Genomic DNA, 17,627 nt, shown 5'->3' on the forward strand with positions numbered 1-17,627 from the left:
ATGGCTTTGCAAAGAGTCAGACATGGCTGAGGAACTGAATTGAACTGAGAAACTAACACAAGATTATAAAGCAATTACACTCCAATAAAATTTAATTTTAAAAAAAGCAAGGATAAAACTAAAATGAAAAGAACTTTGCAATGATGGGAAAGAGTTAAGTTCCCTTCCCCAAATTCCTTTAGTAATGGATCTCTGATATAAGAGTCCAGAGAACTGATTTTAGTCAATGCTCTACCACAAAATATAAAAGCAAAAAATAGAGGCTGTGGAAGAAGCAGAAGACTTTAGAAATATTGACTAAAACTTTTTGGAGGTGAGATAAGGCACAGAGGGGGATGGATGAAAGCTGCCGGATTAGAAATCATTCCCCTTAGCTGGTTTGGGCTTTTATCTATAGTGCATCACCATCTCTTAAGATGAGACTTTTCATTAGAGTATTATTTTCCAATGTTGTGTTAGCTTCTGCTGTACAATGAAATGAATCAGCTATTAGTATATCCCATCACTCCATGGAAAATAGATGGGGAAACAGTGGAAACTGTGTCAGACTTTATTTTTTGGGCTCCAAAAATCACTGCAGATGGTGACTGCAGCCATGAAATTAAAAGATGCTTACTCCTTGGAAGGAAAGTTATGACCAACCTAGATAGCATATTCAAAAGCAGAGACATTACTTTGCCAACAAAGGTTTGTCTAGTAAAGGCTATGATTTTTCCAGTGGTCATGTATGGATGTGAGAGTTGGACTGTGAAGAATGCTGAGCGCCGAAGAATTGATGCTTTTGAACTGTGGTGTTGGAGAAGACTCTTGAGAGTCCCTTGGACTGCAAGGAGATCCAACCAGTCTGTTCTGAAGGAGATCAGCCCTGGGATTTCTTTGGAAGGAATGACGCTAAAGCTGAAACTCCAGTACTTTGGCCACCTGATGCGAAGAGTTGACTCATTGGAAAATACTCTGATGCTGGGAGGGATTGGTGGCAGGAGGAGAAGGGGACAACAAAGGATGAGATGGCTGGATGGCATCACTGACTCAACGGATGTGAGTCTGAGTGAACTCCGGGAGTTGGTGATGGACAGGGAGGCCTGGCGTGTTGCGATTCATGGGGTGGCGAAGAGTTGGACACGACTGAGCGATTGAACTGAACTGATATATATATATATATATATATATATATATATATATATATCCCCTCCCTCCTGGGCCTCCTGCCTGCCCTCTCCCCATCAGACTCTTCCAGGTCATCACAGAGCACCGAGCTCAGTTCTCTGTACTATATAGCAGCTTCCCACTAGCTACCCATTTTACATATGGTTGTGTATTTATGTCAAAGCTAACACACCCGTCAGAATGACCATCATGAACAAAATCTACAAACAGGAAAAGCTGGAGAGCGTGTGGAGGAAAGGGAACCCTCCTGCACCACTGGTGGGAATGTAAATTGATACAGCCACTATGGAGAATGGTATGGCAGTTCCATAAAAAACTGAAAAATAGAACTACCATATGATCCACCTATCTGACTCCTGAGCACATGCCCTGAGACATCTTTTCTTTAGGTATATGTTTTCTCAGTTATTTAATGAGGAGGTTAGACATGAACTTTTGTAAAATTCACAAAAATTAGAATTCTCAGTGTGTGTTCACTTTGTACCACAAAATGTGCATGGAGCCACTATGACAATATATACAGTTAAAATGACAGAGATCTGAAATGGAAATTAAAGACATGGAAGGGGATGTCTAGTCAATTGGAAGAATATATTCCTTTGTTTCTGACAGGTTTTAGTTCTTTTTGGCAGATCCATCTATTTTTTGCAGCACAGTAATCAGAAATACATTGTGTCTTTGATATGTAAACACAGCAGTCTTCTCTAGCATCACCAAAAATAGGTAATCTGTGGAGAAAAAGAAAAGACTCTCTTTAGTGTTCATGATTTTCTCACATAATTCTCCTCATCCAGCCAGTATTTTCTGTAACTTTCAGGAAACAACGAGATGCTCAGTAATTAAGCATTGGGTAAATAAACAGTCTAATGGCAGAAAGTGAAGAGGAGTAAAAAGCCTCTGAAAGAGGGTGAAAGAGGACAGTGAAAAGTTGGCTTGAAACTCAACATTCAAAAGCTAAGATTTTAGCATCCAGTTCCATTAATTCATGGCAAATAGCAGGGGAAAAATGAACGCAGTGACAGACTTTGTTTGCTTGGGCTCCAAAATCTTTGTAGACAATGACTGAAGATGTGAAATTAAAAGACACTTGCTCCTGGGAATGGCTACCCACTCCAGTATTCTTGTCTGGAGAATTCCATTTCCATGGACAGAGCGAACCTGGAGGATACATCCATAGCATGGGAAAGAGTCACGGACTGAGGGACTAACACTTTCTCTTTCATTTTTTTTCACTTGCTCCTTGGAAGGAAACCTATGACAAACCTAGACAGCATATTCAAAAGCAAGACATCACTTTGCCAGCAAATGTCAGTATAGTCAAATCTATGGCTTTTCCATTACTCATGTACTGATGTGAAATTTATACCATAAAGAGAGTAAGTGCCAAGAATTGATGCTTTCAAATCGTGGTGCTGGAAAAGATTCTTGAGAGTCCCTTGGACTGCATGCAAATCAAACCAGTCAATCCTAAAAGAAATCAACCCTGAATATTCCTTGGAAGGACTGATGCTCCAATACTTTGACCACCTGATGGGAAAAGCCAACTCATTGGAAAAGACCCTGATGCTGGGAAAGACAGGCTAAAGGAGAAGGGGGAGGCAGAGGATGAGGTGGTTAGATAGCATCACTGACTCAAACGGACATGAATTTGAGCAAACTGGGAGACACTGGAGGACAGAGGACCCTGGGGAGCTGCAGTCCATGGGGGTCAGAAAGGGTTGGACACGACTTAGCAACTGAACAGTGATAACTACACAGTCAGTCATAAATATACACTTTTAAAAGAAAGCTAATCAAGCATCTGGAACTTGTAAGTTCATCTTCACTGGAAGCAAAGCATTCTAAACATAAATGTCATCATGATATATACAAAATGAAGCTTTGAAAATTGGAAACTGAATCTCCTATTAACATATCACATGAAAAACTTATTGCTTTCATGGAATTTTGATTTTCTTAAATATTTAGGATATAATGACCTAGTATTTGGGGAGGCATTGAGATGATACCTATAGAAGTGTGATCAGGCTTAAACAGAGTATGTGCTCAGGAAATGTAGTAAGTAAGTACAGATACACAGGCTCTGCAGAATTTGAATGTGGCCAGAAAAGGAGGTTCAGTTCATGTTGTATGTAGTGGAAGGTTCCTTTCTTTCCGATTCTAAACAGTACACGAGTGTCTGCTGTGATCAATGTTCTATTGGTTCCAAAGATGCAGGAGTGTTGTGGCTCATTGCAGATGTGGTGTGAGTAGCAGTCAAAGAATGGGATGGCCACGCAGAACTTGCGTGCTAGGATGGGATATGTGCAAGACGTTCACCTGCTTGTCCTAAATCGAAAGTGAAGTGGTACAGTGGGCAGGGCTCCATCACAGATTTTCTTTGTTCTTTTTTCTGTTTCTTCAAAAAGCCCCTTGGCCCTGAGAAGTCCACCTTATTCCCTCCTAGGGCCTGACAGTCTAGTCACATCAGCACTTCTTTCAAGTGAGTAATAGCAAAAGTCCCCTGTGTTTTATCTCTTTCACCCTTCTGGTCCCCTTCTTCAAATTTCAAGATAACTTTTTGAATGCTCATTTGACCAAGCCCTTTTTCAAAAGACCCTCAGTGATTTCTCAGGCCTTCTTTGACCAGATCTCTGCCTAGTTCTTTAGTGTTATATTCTTTAATCCCCAAAGCAGTGAAAAAAATTATTCCTGTTTATGTTTTTCATTACTTGAAAACCAGGGTAGAGAACTAAAGAAAAGCGAGTCTAACTGCTACTCTTTCTACTATCATATGATACCTTTCAGGGTTACCTGATTACTGTCTTAACCAAAGCATCCTTTCAGTCTTCAGAATAGAATAGAATGCTAATTGAATTTAGTTCATCAACTTTGCCTATATTTCTGCTCATAGACACTTCAGAGATTTCCAATTTTATCATAAAGCTTAATAGAATAAACATAATGGCCCAATAAGAAACATACCCACGCAGAAACCGAAATTAACGTTTTTCTATGTTCAGAAAAATAGAAATAAGTTAATATCAGAATTGCATTTATGTGTAAATAAAGTATAGAATATAATTCCTGGAAAACAAATAAAAATCAGAATAGATTTTATGTAACAAAATATATTTGCCTTTTCATACATTTATTCTTGTCCAGGACCCTTTATTTTAAAGTGATATTCTTTTTAAAGTACTGTATTTAAAAATATTATATTTTAGAACATGGGTGAAGCAACATAAAAATTTGCTAATTAAAGCAACATGTCTCTCAATTTTTTGTAATTTTCTACATAACAAATTATTACTCTATTTTATATAAATTTTTACCCACTCCTATGTCTTCAATTTTAATGTCTTATTTTTTTGAATGATAAAAAAATCAATTTTAACTATCCTTTATACAAATGTAAATATATCATTCACAGACTCAAAAATCATAACAAGATATCATCTGTTCTGAAAAGCTCATCAAAATTTTTTTTACAGAGCCTGTGCTCTGCAACAAGAGAAGCCACTACAATGAGAAGCCCACACGCTATAACTAGAGAGTAGCCCCTACTCTGAGCAACTAGAGAGAAGTCTGAGCAGTGATAAAGACCCAGCACAGACAAAAATAAATAAATAAATAAAAACATTTTAAAAATAGCAAAAAGCTCTTTCGCAGCTTTTGCAGTTTCATTGCATCTCCTCAAACAACTCTCTTTCTACACCACTGATTAAAATAGGCTACAATATTTGTCACAAGTTGGCCAATTCTCTCAAATGCCTGGATTCCACAATCTGATATTTACTATACTTTTTTCTTCTCGTATTCATTATTTCAATGCTGGATGTGGCCTACTTATTTGGTCCCATAGTTTGAAAAGTTCTACTTAAATTCTTTGTTTTAATAATATTGCAACAAAAATTCTTTGTCCAATAGCATCCAGCTAAAAAATTTCTTTATTTTTAAATTTTGTTATTAAAAATTTTTTTGGTGTCCCTCCCAAAGGAGTTGGTCTATCCCCTGTTTCTTAAAACTCCATTGTAATTAAAAATATACATTGTGACAAAGAGTGATGTCTTTTCATATATGGAGATTTTCTTTAAAAAATGAAAAAATTTTTTTTTCATTTATTTATTTTAATTAAGGCTAATTACTTTAAAACATTGTATTGGTTTTGTCATACATCAATATGAATCCTTCAACTAACTTCAAAAATCATTCTTCTTCTCAGACTATACTGCTTCTTTTGAAAATTTCTAAACTAAATTAAAACTATAAATCTCAGTTTTCAATAGCAGTGTTACTATCTTGCCTTGCAAACCTGATACAAATTGAATATTCAAATTAGCTTATCTAATACTCACATATTAGAATTTAAAAAGGAACCATTTATCCACTTCCAGCTCTTCCCTGATAATGTAAAATTTAATCCAATCCAAAACAGAATTCCTTCTTTGTTTATCAGGTTTTGCATGAGTCTCTGTAAATGAAACAGAAGAAATGACTGAGTATTGAATCCCTTTATCTATTGCTGGTTTGCATTCTTCTATTCATCCTCTGAAACCCAGCAAGTATTACTTTCTCTATGACGCCTTTCCTATACCCATTGGAGTTAATTATTCCTTACTTGTGATATTTCTATTCCGTTCATTTATATACCCAAATATTTATATTTATATTTTTGTATTCATTAAATAATATTTATTTTGCTTATATGTCCATTTAGTCTCTCAGATTGTGAGCTCCTTGAAGTCAAGGTTAATACTTCTATCTGCATAGAACCTTCAAGACTAGAGCACAAAAATCTTGATATGGTTAGAAGCCAGTGCTGAATTGTATTAAAATATTTTACTTATTAATTATTTACCAATTCTTCCTGATCTTGAATAAGCAGTAGACTGGATTCTCTTGTGGAACAGTCAGCTAGACTATCATTCCAAGGTTTGGAAGTTTCACTAAAATATAAGCATTTATCTCGGATTCGTTTCCAGTGCATTGGACACGTTAACAGAACTGGTCTCTCTAAAGTAAGAAGAAGAGGGAAAATAAAAATAAAATAAGAAAGAGGAAGAAAAGAAATGAATGTTATATTTCTAACCTGTCCCCACCCTACTAACACTAATAACACATACACAATTCAGTTCAGTTCAGTCGCTCAGTAGTGTCCGACTCTTTGTGACCCCATGGACTGCAGCAGGCCAGGCCTCCCTGTCCATCAACAACTCCTGGAGTTTACTCAAACTCATGCCCATTGAGTTGGTGATGGCATTCAACCATCTTATCCTTTGTTGTCCCCTTCTTCTCCCGCCTTCAAACTTTCCCAGCACCAAGGTCTTTTTAAATGAGTCAGCTCTTCACATCAGGTGGACAAAGTATTGAAGTTTCAGCTTCAACATCAGTCCTTTCAATGAATATTCAGGATTGACTTCCTTTAGGATGGACTGGTTGGATCTCATACAAGTCATTATAAATTCAGGAAAGTCTTTGATCATCACTGTGAGAACAATTCATGAATTTAATATAACTGAGGGTTTTGAGACCACTGTTCATTCTGCTATTCAGTTCAGTTCAGTCGCTCAGACATGTCTGACTCTTTGCAACCCCATGAATTGCAGCACGCCAGGCCTCCCTGTCCATCACCAACTCCTGAAGTTCACTCAGACTCATGTCCATTGAGTCAGTGATGCCATCCAGCCATCTCATCCTCTGTCGTCCCCTTCTCCTCCTGCCCCCAGTCCCTCCCAGCATCAAAGTCTTTTCCAATGAGTCAACTCTTCGCATGAGGTGGCCAAAGTACTGGAGTTTCAGCTTTAGCATCATTCCTTCCAAAGAAATCCCAGGGCTGATCTCCTTCAGAATGGACTGGTTGGATCTTCTTGCAGTCCGAGGGACTCTCAAGAGTCTTCTCCAACACCACAGTTCAAAAGCATCAATTCTTAGTGACCAGCTAAAACACTGAGAGACAGAATAACTTGTTCAAGTCCACACAAGCAGGTGGTGATAGAGCCAAACTCTTTTTGAGATTCCTTAAATTCCTTATCATTGCTCTTCCTACTCCATGGACAACTATATCAAATGCTCTTAAAAAAAAGTCTACTTGAAACAACATGTAAAATGAAAAGCAAATAATAATTCATACTCACAATTAATGGCAAATATCATGGAGAGAAATTATTAGAAAATTTCTAACTGCTAAATTATATATTTGCCTAATAATAATAAGATCTATTTGATAGCATTTTTTAGAGGGATATTCTCATTTTCTTAAAATTTCTCTTCTGTACAAATATATATAAAAAATGACCACATTCTGCTACAGTCTGTCAACAATGGAGTATTAACACACACTGCTTAGTAAGTATAAAGACAAGATCAATATCTTAATGATTAATACAATAAATATTAAAGAATTCATTACATGTTTGTGTTCTATTCATTAGCTTTAGTCAAAGGTTAGTTGCTTGACATATTAAAATCACCAAATAGCTCACTTAATGTATATTTTACTTTATAGCTTGGATTTTGACTAATAATTACTGACTCTCCTAGCCTGAGTACTCATAAGGCAGTATTATCTGGTAGTTAAGATGATAGGCTATGATGGTAGACCACTGAAGTACAATTCTCAATGTCACCCCTTAGCACATGTATGACCCCAAATGAGTTGCTTAACCTTTCCATGCCTCAGCTCTGCCAAACATAAAATCAGAGTGATAAGACTAATCTTAACATATGGGTTGTAATGAGCCTTAAGGAAAGTAATACAATGATAACTTCAAATTTTAGCCATTAGTCTTAGAAAATTCAAGCCACAAAATATACCTGTTGCTTCCTTCCTGTTCTCTTGAGCATCCATGCTGGTTTTTTCTACTGATGTGTTTTGTCTTATGAATATCACTGGTAAATAAAGAAACACCATTAAGAAGATAAAATGCTGAAAGGTGCAATGAAATGCATATGCTATATTTATCACTTCAGGGAATTGTCGTCTCAGTACTATCTCAACAAGCTTGAAATGAACAGAAGATAAGAGCAATAGCAATTTAGTAACAGTGGGTCTGCTTAGAAAACAACATAAACAACATGTAAGTAAACACAGAGAAACACTGAGTTACTTGCATCTAATGTATAAGTAATCTGGAGAAGGGAATGGCAACCCACTCCAGTATTCTTGCCTGGAGAGAACAGAGGAGCCTGGAGGGCTATGGTCCCTAAGATTTCTAAGAGTCAGACATGACTGAAGTGACTTAGCATGCACACACCCACTATATAAGTAAACTCTCAGATGTTATTTAAATTCTTAAGTTGCTTACACTCCTGTCTACATGTTCCATTTTCAGAATGAGTATAATTGTGTCTGTCCTATGGGAGACATTGCCTAGGACAATCTGGAATTTAGTAGGCACCTAAGAAACTGTAGGGATGTCCCAGGAAGTCCAGTGGTTAAGACTTCACCTTCCAATGCAGAGGATGCTGGTTTGATCCCTGGTGGGGGAGCTGAGATCCCATATGCCTTGGGGCCAAAAAACAAAACAAAACAAAACAACAACAACAACAACAACAAACCCAGAACATAAAAACAGCAGAAGCAGTATTGTAACAAATTCAATAGACTTTAAAAATGGTCCACATTAAAAAAAAAAAAAGAAACTCTAAGCAATTGTAAACTTATTTTCTTTGTTATTATCAAGCTTTTATCATAATTACAATTTTTTAAAAAGTTCTTGGAGCACATGTAAATCCCCTATGAAGATTCTCAGAACAATTAGAAAGAGAAATATGAAAGCCTAGGGTTTGCAAAGTGGATATGGTCTGGGCACTATTAGAGCACTGTTTCGTAACTGTTTTTATTTCATCAGTCTTCCGCTAAGTTTGGGGTGGCCAAAGCTGTTTAACATATTTTACTATTTATGGCAGAAGGAGAATAAGTAGAACAAGAAATAAATGATCTTGCATCACTTACCTGAAACACTCAACCCAGTCACAGTCAAGGCAAGAAGTATAATCACAGCACAACTAAATTTCAGGGGAAAGTTATGCCAACGTGGACCCTGACAAAGATCTGAGACATTAAGAAAACATGCTTGGTTAACTCAGTTGAGTTCATCTGGTACAAAAAGCAAAGGCTGTTTGGATCACATAAGAAAGAGCAAGATTCAGGTTGGGGGTTAGGGGCAGGAAAGAACATTTATCAGTTATCTTAAAGTAGGGTCCTAAGGACTTCCCTGGTGGTCCAGTGGTTAAGGATCTTCCTGCTAATTCAGGGGACACAGGTTCAATCCCTATTCCAGGAAGACCCCACCTGACGTGGCAGGGTAACTAAGCCTGTGGGCCACAAGTATTGAAACTCAAGCACCCTAGAGACTATGCTCCACAACAAGAGAAACCACTGCAATGAGAAGCAACTAAAGAGTTGCTCACTACAACTAGAGAAAGCCCATGCAGCAACAAAGATCCACCATAGCCAAAAATAAATAAAATTAATTGATTGATTTTTAAAAAATGTTCCAGAATGACCTATAAGTCCATTTATTTCTATTTTAGTTTTTTACACTCCCCCAGGCAACTGAGTTGTGTGACCCAGTTTTCAGCCAACTACTACCGATCTCTCCTGTTAGGACAGTAACATTTGTCTAAGAGTTAGCCCTTTCTAAAACATCCTTGTGGAGATGGAATTTAAGATAGCTAAATATGATAAAAGATTAAGGTAGGAAACAGAATGGATTAAATTTTAGATAGTGACACCTGGATAATCATGTGGAGGAGAAAGAGAAAAGATAACACCTAGAGGAGCTCCAAGGTCCTGGGTGTAATCTGAAAATGAGAGAAAGCACACTGGAGAATTTTGACCTATAACTTCTAATGCGATCCTGTGTGACACAGAGCAGCTAAACTTAGTGAGCCTGAGACAGTCCTAGGTGAACTTTCCTAACAGCTGTATGGTATTTTACCTTTATGTCTCTTTTCTTCCTTATTCTTTCCTGCCTTGAAATTTTGAAAAATGGAGAAAGTTTCATATAGTCTTATCAGTTATTACTGAAGAACAGCAGTGGTTAAGAGCAAAGGCTCTCAAATGTAACAGATTTGTATTTGAGTATGTTACTTTAAGCCTGTAACCTTCATAAAATACAACTTCCTCACTTGTGAAACATAAAATAATAGTTACTTTGTGAGGTTTTGGACAGGGTTATATGAAAAACTTCTTCTAAACATGGAGTCTGGTACATAATAACTGTTCATTTAAAATTTATGGAATTGAGAGGAGGGTCTTATGACTCTTCTGAGTTGTTTTTCTGCAACACTACATGACTTCAGAACTAACGAAGTTGCAACAAATTGAGGACGCCAGGTAAATTTTTAGTTCACTTCAGTTCAGTCGCTCAGTCGTGTCCGACTCTTTGCGAATCCATGAACCTCAGTATGCCAGGTCTCCCTGTCCATCACCAACTCCTGGAGTTTACCCAAACTCATGTCCATTGAGTTGGTGATGCCATCCAACCATCTCATCCTGTTCTCCCCTTCTCCTCCTTTAGTCATCTGGAAATACCCACGCAGGGCTATTTTTTGTTTGAATATAAACAATATGCCAAGGACTTCCCTGATGGTGCTGTGGATAAGAATCTCCCTGCTAATGTAGGGGACTCAGATTCAATCCCTGGTCTGGGAAGATTCTGCCACAATTACTGAGCCCATGCTCTAGAGCCCACAAGCCCCAACTACCGAGACTGCATTCTGCGACTAATGAAGCCCATGAGCCTAGAGCCCACGCTCCGTAACAACGAGAAGCCCTTGGACTGCCACGAAGATCCAGTGCAGCCAAAAATAAATAAATAAATACATAAAGTTAAAAAAAAAATAGTATGCCAAATCATCTCACTCCATTGCTGCAAACCTTTTCTTGGCCTTCTCTCAAGCAGATTTAAGACTGTACATTTGTAAAACAGTCTACAAATTCCTGTTTAATCCATTTCCCATTACATCTCTGACTTTATCTCCTGCTGCTTTCAACACAGATATGGTCCATCATTTCACACCCAATGTATGTGCTCCTCCTACAAAAGGACAGGAATGTTCTCATCCCAGGGAACTTGCACTTGCCCTGGTCCATTTTCTAAAAAGCTCTTCTCCAAGGAAACATATCTTTGTCCTTTAATTCTTTCAGGTCTTGGCTCAGATGTCATTTTGTGAAGCAGGCCTTCTTCTACTTGATATCATACCCTCTCTGAAGTTAACTCTCAATTCCAGCACAAATAAAAAACAGTTTCTCAGGACTTTCCTAGTGGTCCAGTGGTTAAGAATCCACCTGCCAAAGCAGGGGACAGGGATTCTATCCCTGATCTGGGAAGATTCCACATGCCGTGAAACAACTAAGCAGTGCACATCCAGTACCGAGTCTGAGCTCTGCAACAAGAAAAGCCACCACAATGAGAAGCCTGTGCGCTATAGCTAGTGACTAGCCCTTGAGTAGTCCACAACTCAACAAAGTTCACAGGCAGCAGCGAAGTCCCAGTGCAGCCATAAATAAATAAATAAAGAATAAAAAAAGCAGAGGGGTGAATATGAGAGAGTAAAAAATATAGATAAAATTTTCTCTATTGCATTTAATATTATCTAACCCATATATATGTATATACTTAGTTATTTGTTTATTTGTATGTCTTCCTAGCAGTATAACATAAACACAAACAGAGAAAATATTTTTCCACTATTTTTTCCACTTGTCCTAACCTCAGCACCAGGGCATGTCTGGCACAGGTGCTTATTTTTGGATGAATATGTAAACTCTAGAGGCATTTTGTGAACACTTATCTACTTTTTTAAGAAAGCAAGTGCTGGGCCATAAACTAAATAGGTCACAACTCACATCTCTGGTTTACCTGAATGCCTTTGATGTAATCACTACTCTACAGTTCCCACAGCCTGAACAGTTCAGCCAAAGAGCTCAGGGGTAGTTTCACAATAAATGTAATAACAGGTCAATCTGTGGAGAAAGAATGTCAGCTGCCATTTCAATAAACAAGAGATGTTGTGACCATAAACCCATTAGCCAGGGCAGCCGCCGCAATGTTGAAGCCCGAGTGGAATTCAGAGTGAAGAAAAACAGGATACTAGCAGTAGATAGTTAAAATGCATGTCACGGGAATGATTTGAGTAAGCCCAGACTCTTGCGTCTTCTCACACATAAGTAAACACTAAAATCATTAACTCGATATGTCTGTTTTTGTGATTAGCAGTCATCTTTTCGTAGTCAACTATATATTTTTTTATTTGCAGCAAAAACTCCTATATGTCCTGGTTTCTCCCTTACCATTTGGGGACAGTTCCTCGGAGTTATCTAAGAGGCTGCCTTCCCAGCTATGGCCCTTGGTAAAACCACCAAATACAAAATTCTCAACTTGTAGGTTATACATTTTTTTGCAGTCAAGTGTTTTGTAACCACGTATTTTGTTCTGACTTTATTCTGCTTTGTTTTTTAGATTTACTTTTATAATGATATTTTGAGGAATAATGATTACGAGCAGAATAGACACATTTTCTGACCCCATTGATTTGGGATCTTAGATCATAGCTTTTGAGGAAAATCTTGCTTTTTCTATATTCATCCTCCCACATCTCCTTTCAACACCATCCTCTTTTCTCGCCACTTTTGCTAGATTTGAATAGGGAACGGAATGCTTTTCTGTTTCCCATCAAAAAATAACTATAGTTTGACCAAACTGTCACTATAGTTATCAAAATTCTCCAATTTTCCATAACCGCCATTTGAAGGGTATTGTGAAACTATTTGATAACCCTAAGACTTTCCAGTCTCGAATTTAGAATGTTGATAACTGAATAGTTTGAAATTATCCCAAGTCATCCTGAAAGGATGTAGCACACCTGCTAAGCACACAAAGGAATGAATATCAGGTGGGATAAAAATTGCAATATTAGTAAATTTGGTTTGACATCAGAAGGCAGTACTATATTATGATAATTTTATACATTTTTCTACTTAGTTTCTAGTTTCTTTTCAGCCATGGAATCCATCACCTGTTACCTCACATTAGAATCCTCATCTCCTTCACTCAGAATACTAGCTCCTCTGACACACAGAAAATTACCAAATTCAACAAATATCAAATAGGTTTATCAGTGACATTCTCCTGTGTCTTGTGGCCTATCTCCTTCTAAACTGATACATTTTTCAATTTAAAAATCATCAGATTGTGAGTATATTCACATCTTTGATCTTGAATATAACTTTCTTTTGGAACATTTTTTCTTCCCTTTGAAAAGTGGAAGATGTTCATCATTAACATCTTTAACACTTTGTGTTAATTAATTAGCAAAGTGTTAATCATTAACACTTTGTATTCTGAAAGGAATGTCATGGGTGCAAATGCATTGGAACTTAATCACAGTATTTTACAGAGAGATTTGAAATAAAGTAGGTTACTATTACAACAAGGTAGCAGAATATTTCTAAAAACATTTCTTTGTTAAAAAATAAAAACAAAAAAGGGACTTCCTGGCTGGTCCAGTGGTTAAGACTCTGTGCTTCCACTGCAGGGAGCACGGGTTTCATCCTTGGTTGGGGAACAAAGATCCTGCTCCCCACATGGGATGGCAAAAAATAAAACAAAAACAAAAATAGAAAAACTCCTTTTATTTCCAAATAAAATAAAAAATACTCCTTTGTTCATACTTGTAAAATATTTATTCAGGTTCTTTTAGCCAAGGTTCAGTAACAGGAATGATATTCAAAAAGAAATCTAAAGGTATGTACTTTTTTCCACACCTGTGATTACCTACAGACAGGCCATGCTATATCAACTTAAAACATGATAACTGCTCATCTTCAAAGTCATGATTTAAAGCCACAAATTTACAGGAACATCTAACTATTGGAAGATATACAAATGCCAAAAGGAAAATTAAAGCCACTTACTCTGAAGAAGAGATGGGGGTGATGACCTTTCAATGCCAGAATCCCTGGGTAAGTTTAAATCAGCATATACCAGCTGACTCTCCATTGCAAACAGAAGAATTCTTCCTTTTACTCGTATAAAAGGAAAAACTCCAACTTCTATGAGGCAAGATCAGCTGAAGGAAGTGATCAGTTTAAAAAGTTTTGCTCTTTCTTATACCAGCACCTACCCACAATGGTAGTTGTGGGTTTTGTCTATAAATTAGTGAGGAAGTCCACTTACTGGGTGTCCAGTGTACTTAGACATATAACATTAGGTTGGCCAAAAAGTTCGTTCAAGTTTTCTATAACATGGAAAATTCCAAAGGAACTTTTTGGCCAACTCAATATCTACTTTGTTTAGTTAATTGGCCTATTGTTTGACAATATTCTGGAAAGATTGTTTGTTGTCTTTGTAAGTATCTTTTTTCAACACCTTTTTCTGGGCCAGGACCAGAGTGAAGGAAATGAAGTACTCTAATTTGGCTCAAAATAAAAACAAACAAACAAACAAAAAACCCCCCAAGAATCAAGATAAACCATATTTAACGCAATGTTGTAAAAAGTAAACACTAACACACACAAAAAACTGTAGGACAATTTTCTAAAGCTCTCAAATCTTCCTGAAATATTTGTGCTCCTGACAAGAGCTGCAAAATGTGGGAAAAGGAGTTGTAAATGTGAAAAAGGTCACTGAGTAATACAACAGAGAAAGCAAAGAGCCAAAGATCCAGACTATTCTTAGCTTAAAAGCATGCTTTCAGTGCACTAAAGTTTAACTTCAAGTTAGGAAGCGTGACTATGACCACGAGAAGTCCACAATGGCCATGTTAAAAACAATTGAGTGAGGAAAGAGTATTCTCTTCAACCAGAAGCTTGCAAAATTATGTGAGCTTCAAAAGTATAAACCAGCCAGAAATATAAACCAAAGGAGACTCTTCATTTGTGCATATGCAGTGTGAAACATACTGATGGATGTTTTAATTTGTTACAACCATCTTGACAACCATCTTATAGGACAGAAGACCCTTACTATGCAATTACTATTGTATACTTATAAAATGGACTCCTCAGGTGGCTCAGTGGTAAAGAAGCCGCCAGCCAAAGCAGGAGATGCAGCAGACAGGGGTTTGGTCCCTGGGTCAAGAAGAGCCCCTGGAGAAGGGAATGGCTACTCACTCCATTATTCTTGTCTGGACCACTTCATGGACCGGAGGAACCTGGCAGGCTACAGTCCATTGGATCACAAAATGTCAGACACAACTGAGTGACTAACATACCTCAACATAATAAAGATCATTTATGAAAAGCCCACGGCACAATCAGTGGTGAAAAAAAAAAAAATAAAAGCTTTTCTTCTGAGGTCAAGAACAAGCAAGAATGTCTGTTCTCACCACTCCTATTCAACATAGGTATGGAAGTTCTAGCCAAACCAATTAGACATGGAAAAGAAGTTAAGTCCTCCAAGTTGAAAAAAAAAGAAGCAAAATTACATCTGTTCAGAGAAGACATAACCTTATGTGTAGAAAACCATCAAGACTCCAGACTCACACACTCACAAACCATTAGACTAATAAATGAATTTGTCTAAGTTTCAGAATAAAAAGTCAATACACAGAAATCAGTTGCTATACACTGATTAATGATTTGGAAAGAAAATGAAATTCATTGGCAACAGTATCAAAAAGAATAAAATACTTCAGAAAAAAACCTAATTAAAACTTGTACTAAAAACTGTAGAATTTAAAGAAATTAAAGAAGACATAACTAAATGAAGAGACATCCCATGTTTGTGACTTGGAAGATTAATATTGTTAGCATATGTATACTAGAACTACCATATGACCCAGCAATTCCATTCCTGGGTATATGTCACAAAAAAACAAAAACCCTAATTTTAAAAGATACACACCCCTCAATGTTTGTAGCAGCAATACTTATACAATTGCCAAGATATGGAATAAACCTATGTCTAGGGCTTCACAGGTGGTGCCAATTATAAAGAATCTGCCTGCCAATTCAGAAGACATAACAGATGTGGGTTGAATCCTTGGTTTGGGAAGATTCCCTGGAGAAGGGCATGGCAACCTGCTCCGTTATTGTTCCCTGGAGAATCCCCATGGATAGCAGAGACGGGCGTACTACAGTCCATGGGGTCACAAAGAGTAGGACACAACTGAGCACCCACGCATGCACACACATAAAGAAAAGGAGTATTGATTGCTAGAGTGAAACTTGCGTAGTTGCTCCAAAAACCCAAGTATATTTTGCTTTGCAGGCTTTTGTTGTTGTTGTCTGGTTGGCTGGTTGGTTTTTGTTTTGGGGTTGGTTTTTGTTGTTTAATGTTTTTAAAAATCTGAGTTCATTCACTAACGGTTCCTACCAGGGGGCGCTGCTGGCCTTTCTTTTTTATATCAAACCTTCTGTATATTGAAATCAGAAAGCTCAAGTTATTGGTAAATGCTTCAATTCACATTATTTCATTTGATACATTAATATTTGCCTTATCCAGGCACTGGATTTTTTTGAATTTATGGATGAGTAAGGAGCAAGACTGACCATCTGTTTCCTACCTCAAAACCCAGGCTCCTTTTGCAGCCTACCGCATCACATTTTGCTCCTGTAATACCTACAAAACCAAGTTATACAGAGGAAAAAAGCTAAAATAAATTTTGCTCAAGGCTGGCCATTGTACCGCAAACAGCAGCTCTGCTCCTGGGTAGGTAGTTTGTCTAAATTCGAGTGGATGAAAACAGTATTCACTGTGTTGCTTATTGTGCCCAGGTACCTCTGAACAAGATTGATGTATATATACATATGGGGACCTGGACAGCCTTGATATTTCCCTTTGTGTACACTTTGCACTTAGTCTTTCAGTCATGTCTGACTCTTTTGTGATGCTATGGACTGCAGCCTGCCAGGCTCTTCTGTCCATGAGGATTCTCCAGGCAAGAATACTGGAGTGGGTTGCCATGCCCTCCTTCAGGGATCTTCCCAACCCAGGGATCTAACCCAGATCTCCTGCATTAAAAGAGGATTCTTTACTGTCTGAGCCACCAAAAAAAGCCCATGGATAATGGAGTGGATAGCCTATCCCTTCTCTAGGGGATCTTCCTAACCCAGAAATCAAACTGGGGTCTCATGCATTGCAGGAAAAGTCTTCACCAGCTGAGCTACCAGGGAAGCCCCTTGTTTAAGCTCTAGACAGGTGTTTGCCTAAGTCAAGAGATACCTTCTCCAGGAGATCTTCCCCACCCAGGGACTGAACCCACAATTTCTGCAGTGGCAGGTGGATTCTTAACCAAAGTGCCACATGGGAAGCCCAACTCTATAGATGGATACCACCATCAGATTAATTATATTATTTGCAGCTGAAGATGGAGAAGCTCTATGGTGGTGGTAGTTTAGTTGCTAAGTGAGATTTAGTTGCAGCATGCAGGGTCTTTTTTATGGCATGGCTATTCTCTAGTTGCAGCCTGAGGGTTTAGTTGCCCCACAGCATGTGGGATGTTAGTTCCCTGAGCAGTAACTGAACCTG

The 17,627-nt window shown here is 37.7% G+C and overlaps 1 protein-coding gene across 2 annotated transcripts; it reads right to left on the reverse strand.

The window, feature by feature from the left end:
* Window positions 1-1,218: 1,218 nt before the first annotated feature.
* On the reverse strand, window positions 1,219-14,258 carry KLRB1 (killer cell lectin like receptor B1). Of its 2 annotated transcripts, XM_070371050.1 has the most exons (6): window positions 14,072-14,258; window positions 9,104-9,202; window positions 7,963-8,037; window positions 6,008-6,162; window positions 5,505-5,620; window positions 1,219-1,895 (listed from the first exon to the last, which is right to left on the reverse strand). In XM_070371050.1, the coding sequence occupies exons 1-6, from the start codon at window positions 14,154-14,156 to the stop codon at window positions 1,745-1,747; spliced, it is 681 nt and encodes a 226-aa protein (XP_070227151.1). In that variant the 5' UTR covers window positions 14,157-14,258; the 3' UTR covers window positions 1,219-1,744. The 2 variants fall into 2 exon arrangements, with proteins under 2 accessions (XP_070227151.1, XP_005906993.2); XM_005906931.2 differs by lacking the exon at window positions 9,104-9,202.
* Between the last annotated feature and the right edge of the window lie 3,369 nt (window positions 14,259-17,627).

Source organism: Bos mutus, chromosome 5 (assembly GCF_027580195.1).
Source record: "Bos mutus isolate GX-2022 chromosome 5, NWIPB_WYAK_1.1, whole genome shotgun sequence".
Lineage (NCBI taxonomy): Eukaryota > Metazoa > Chordata > Mammalia > Artiodactyla > Bovidae > Bos > Bos mutus.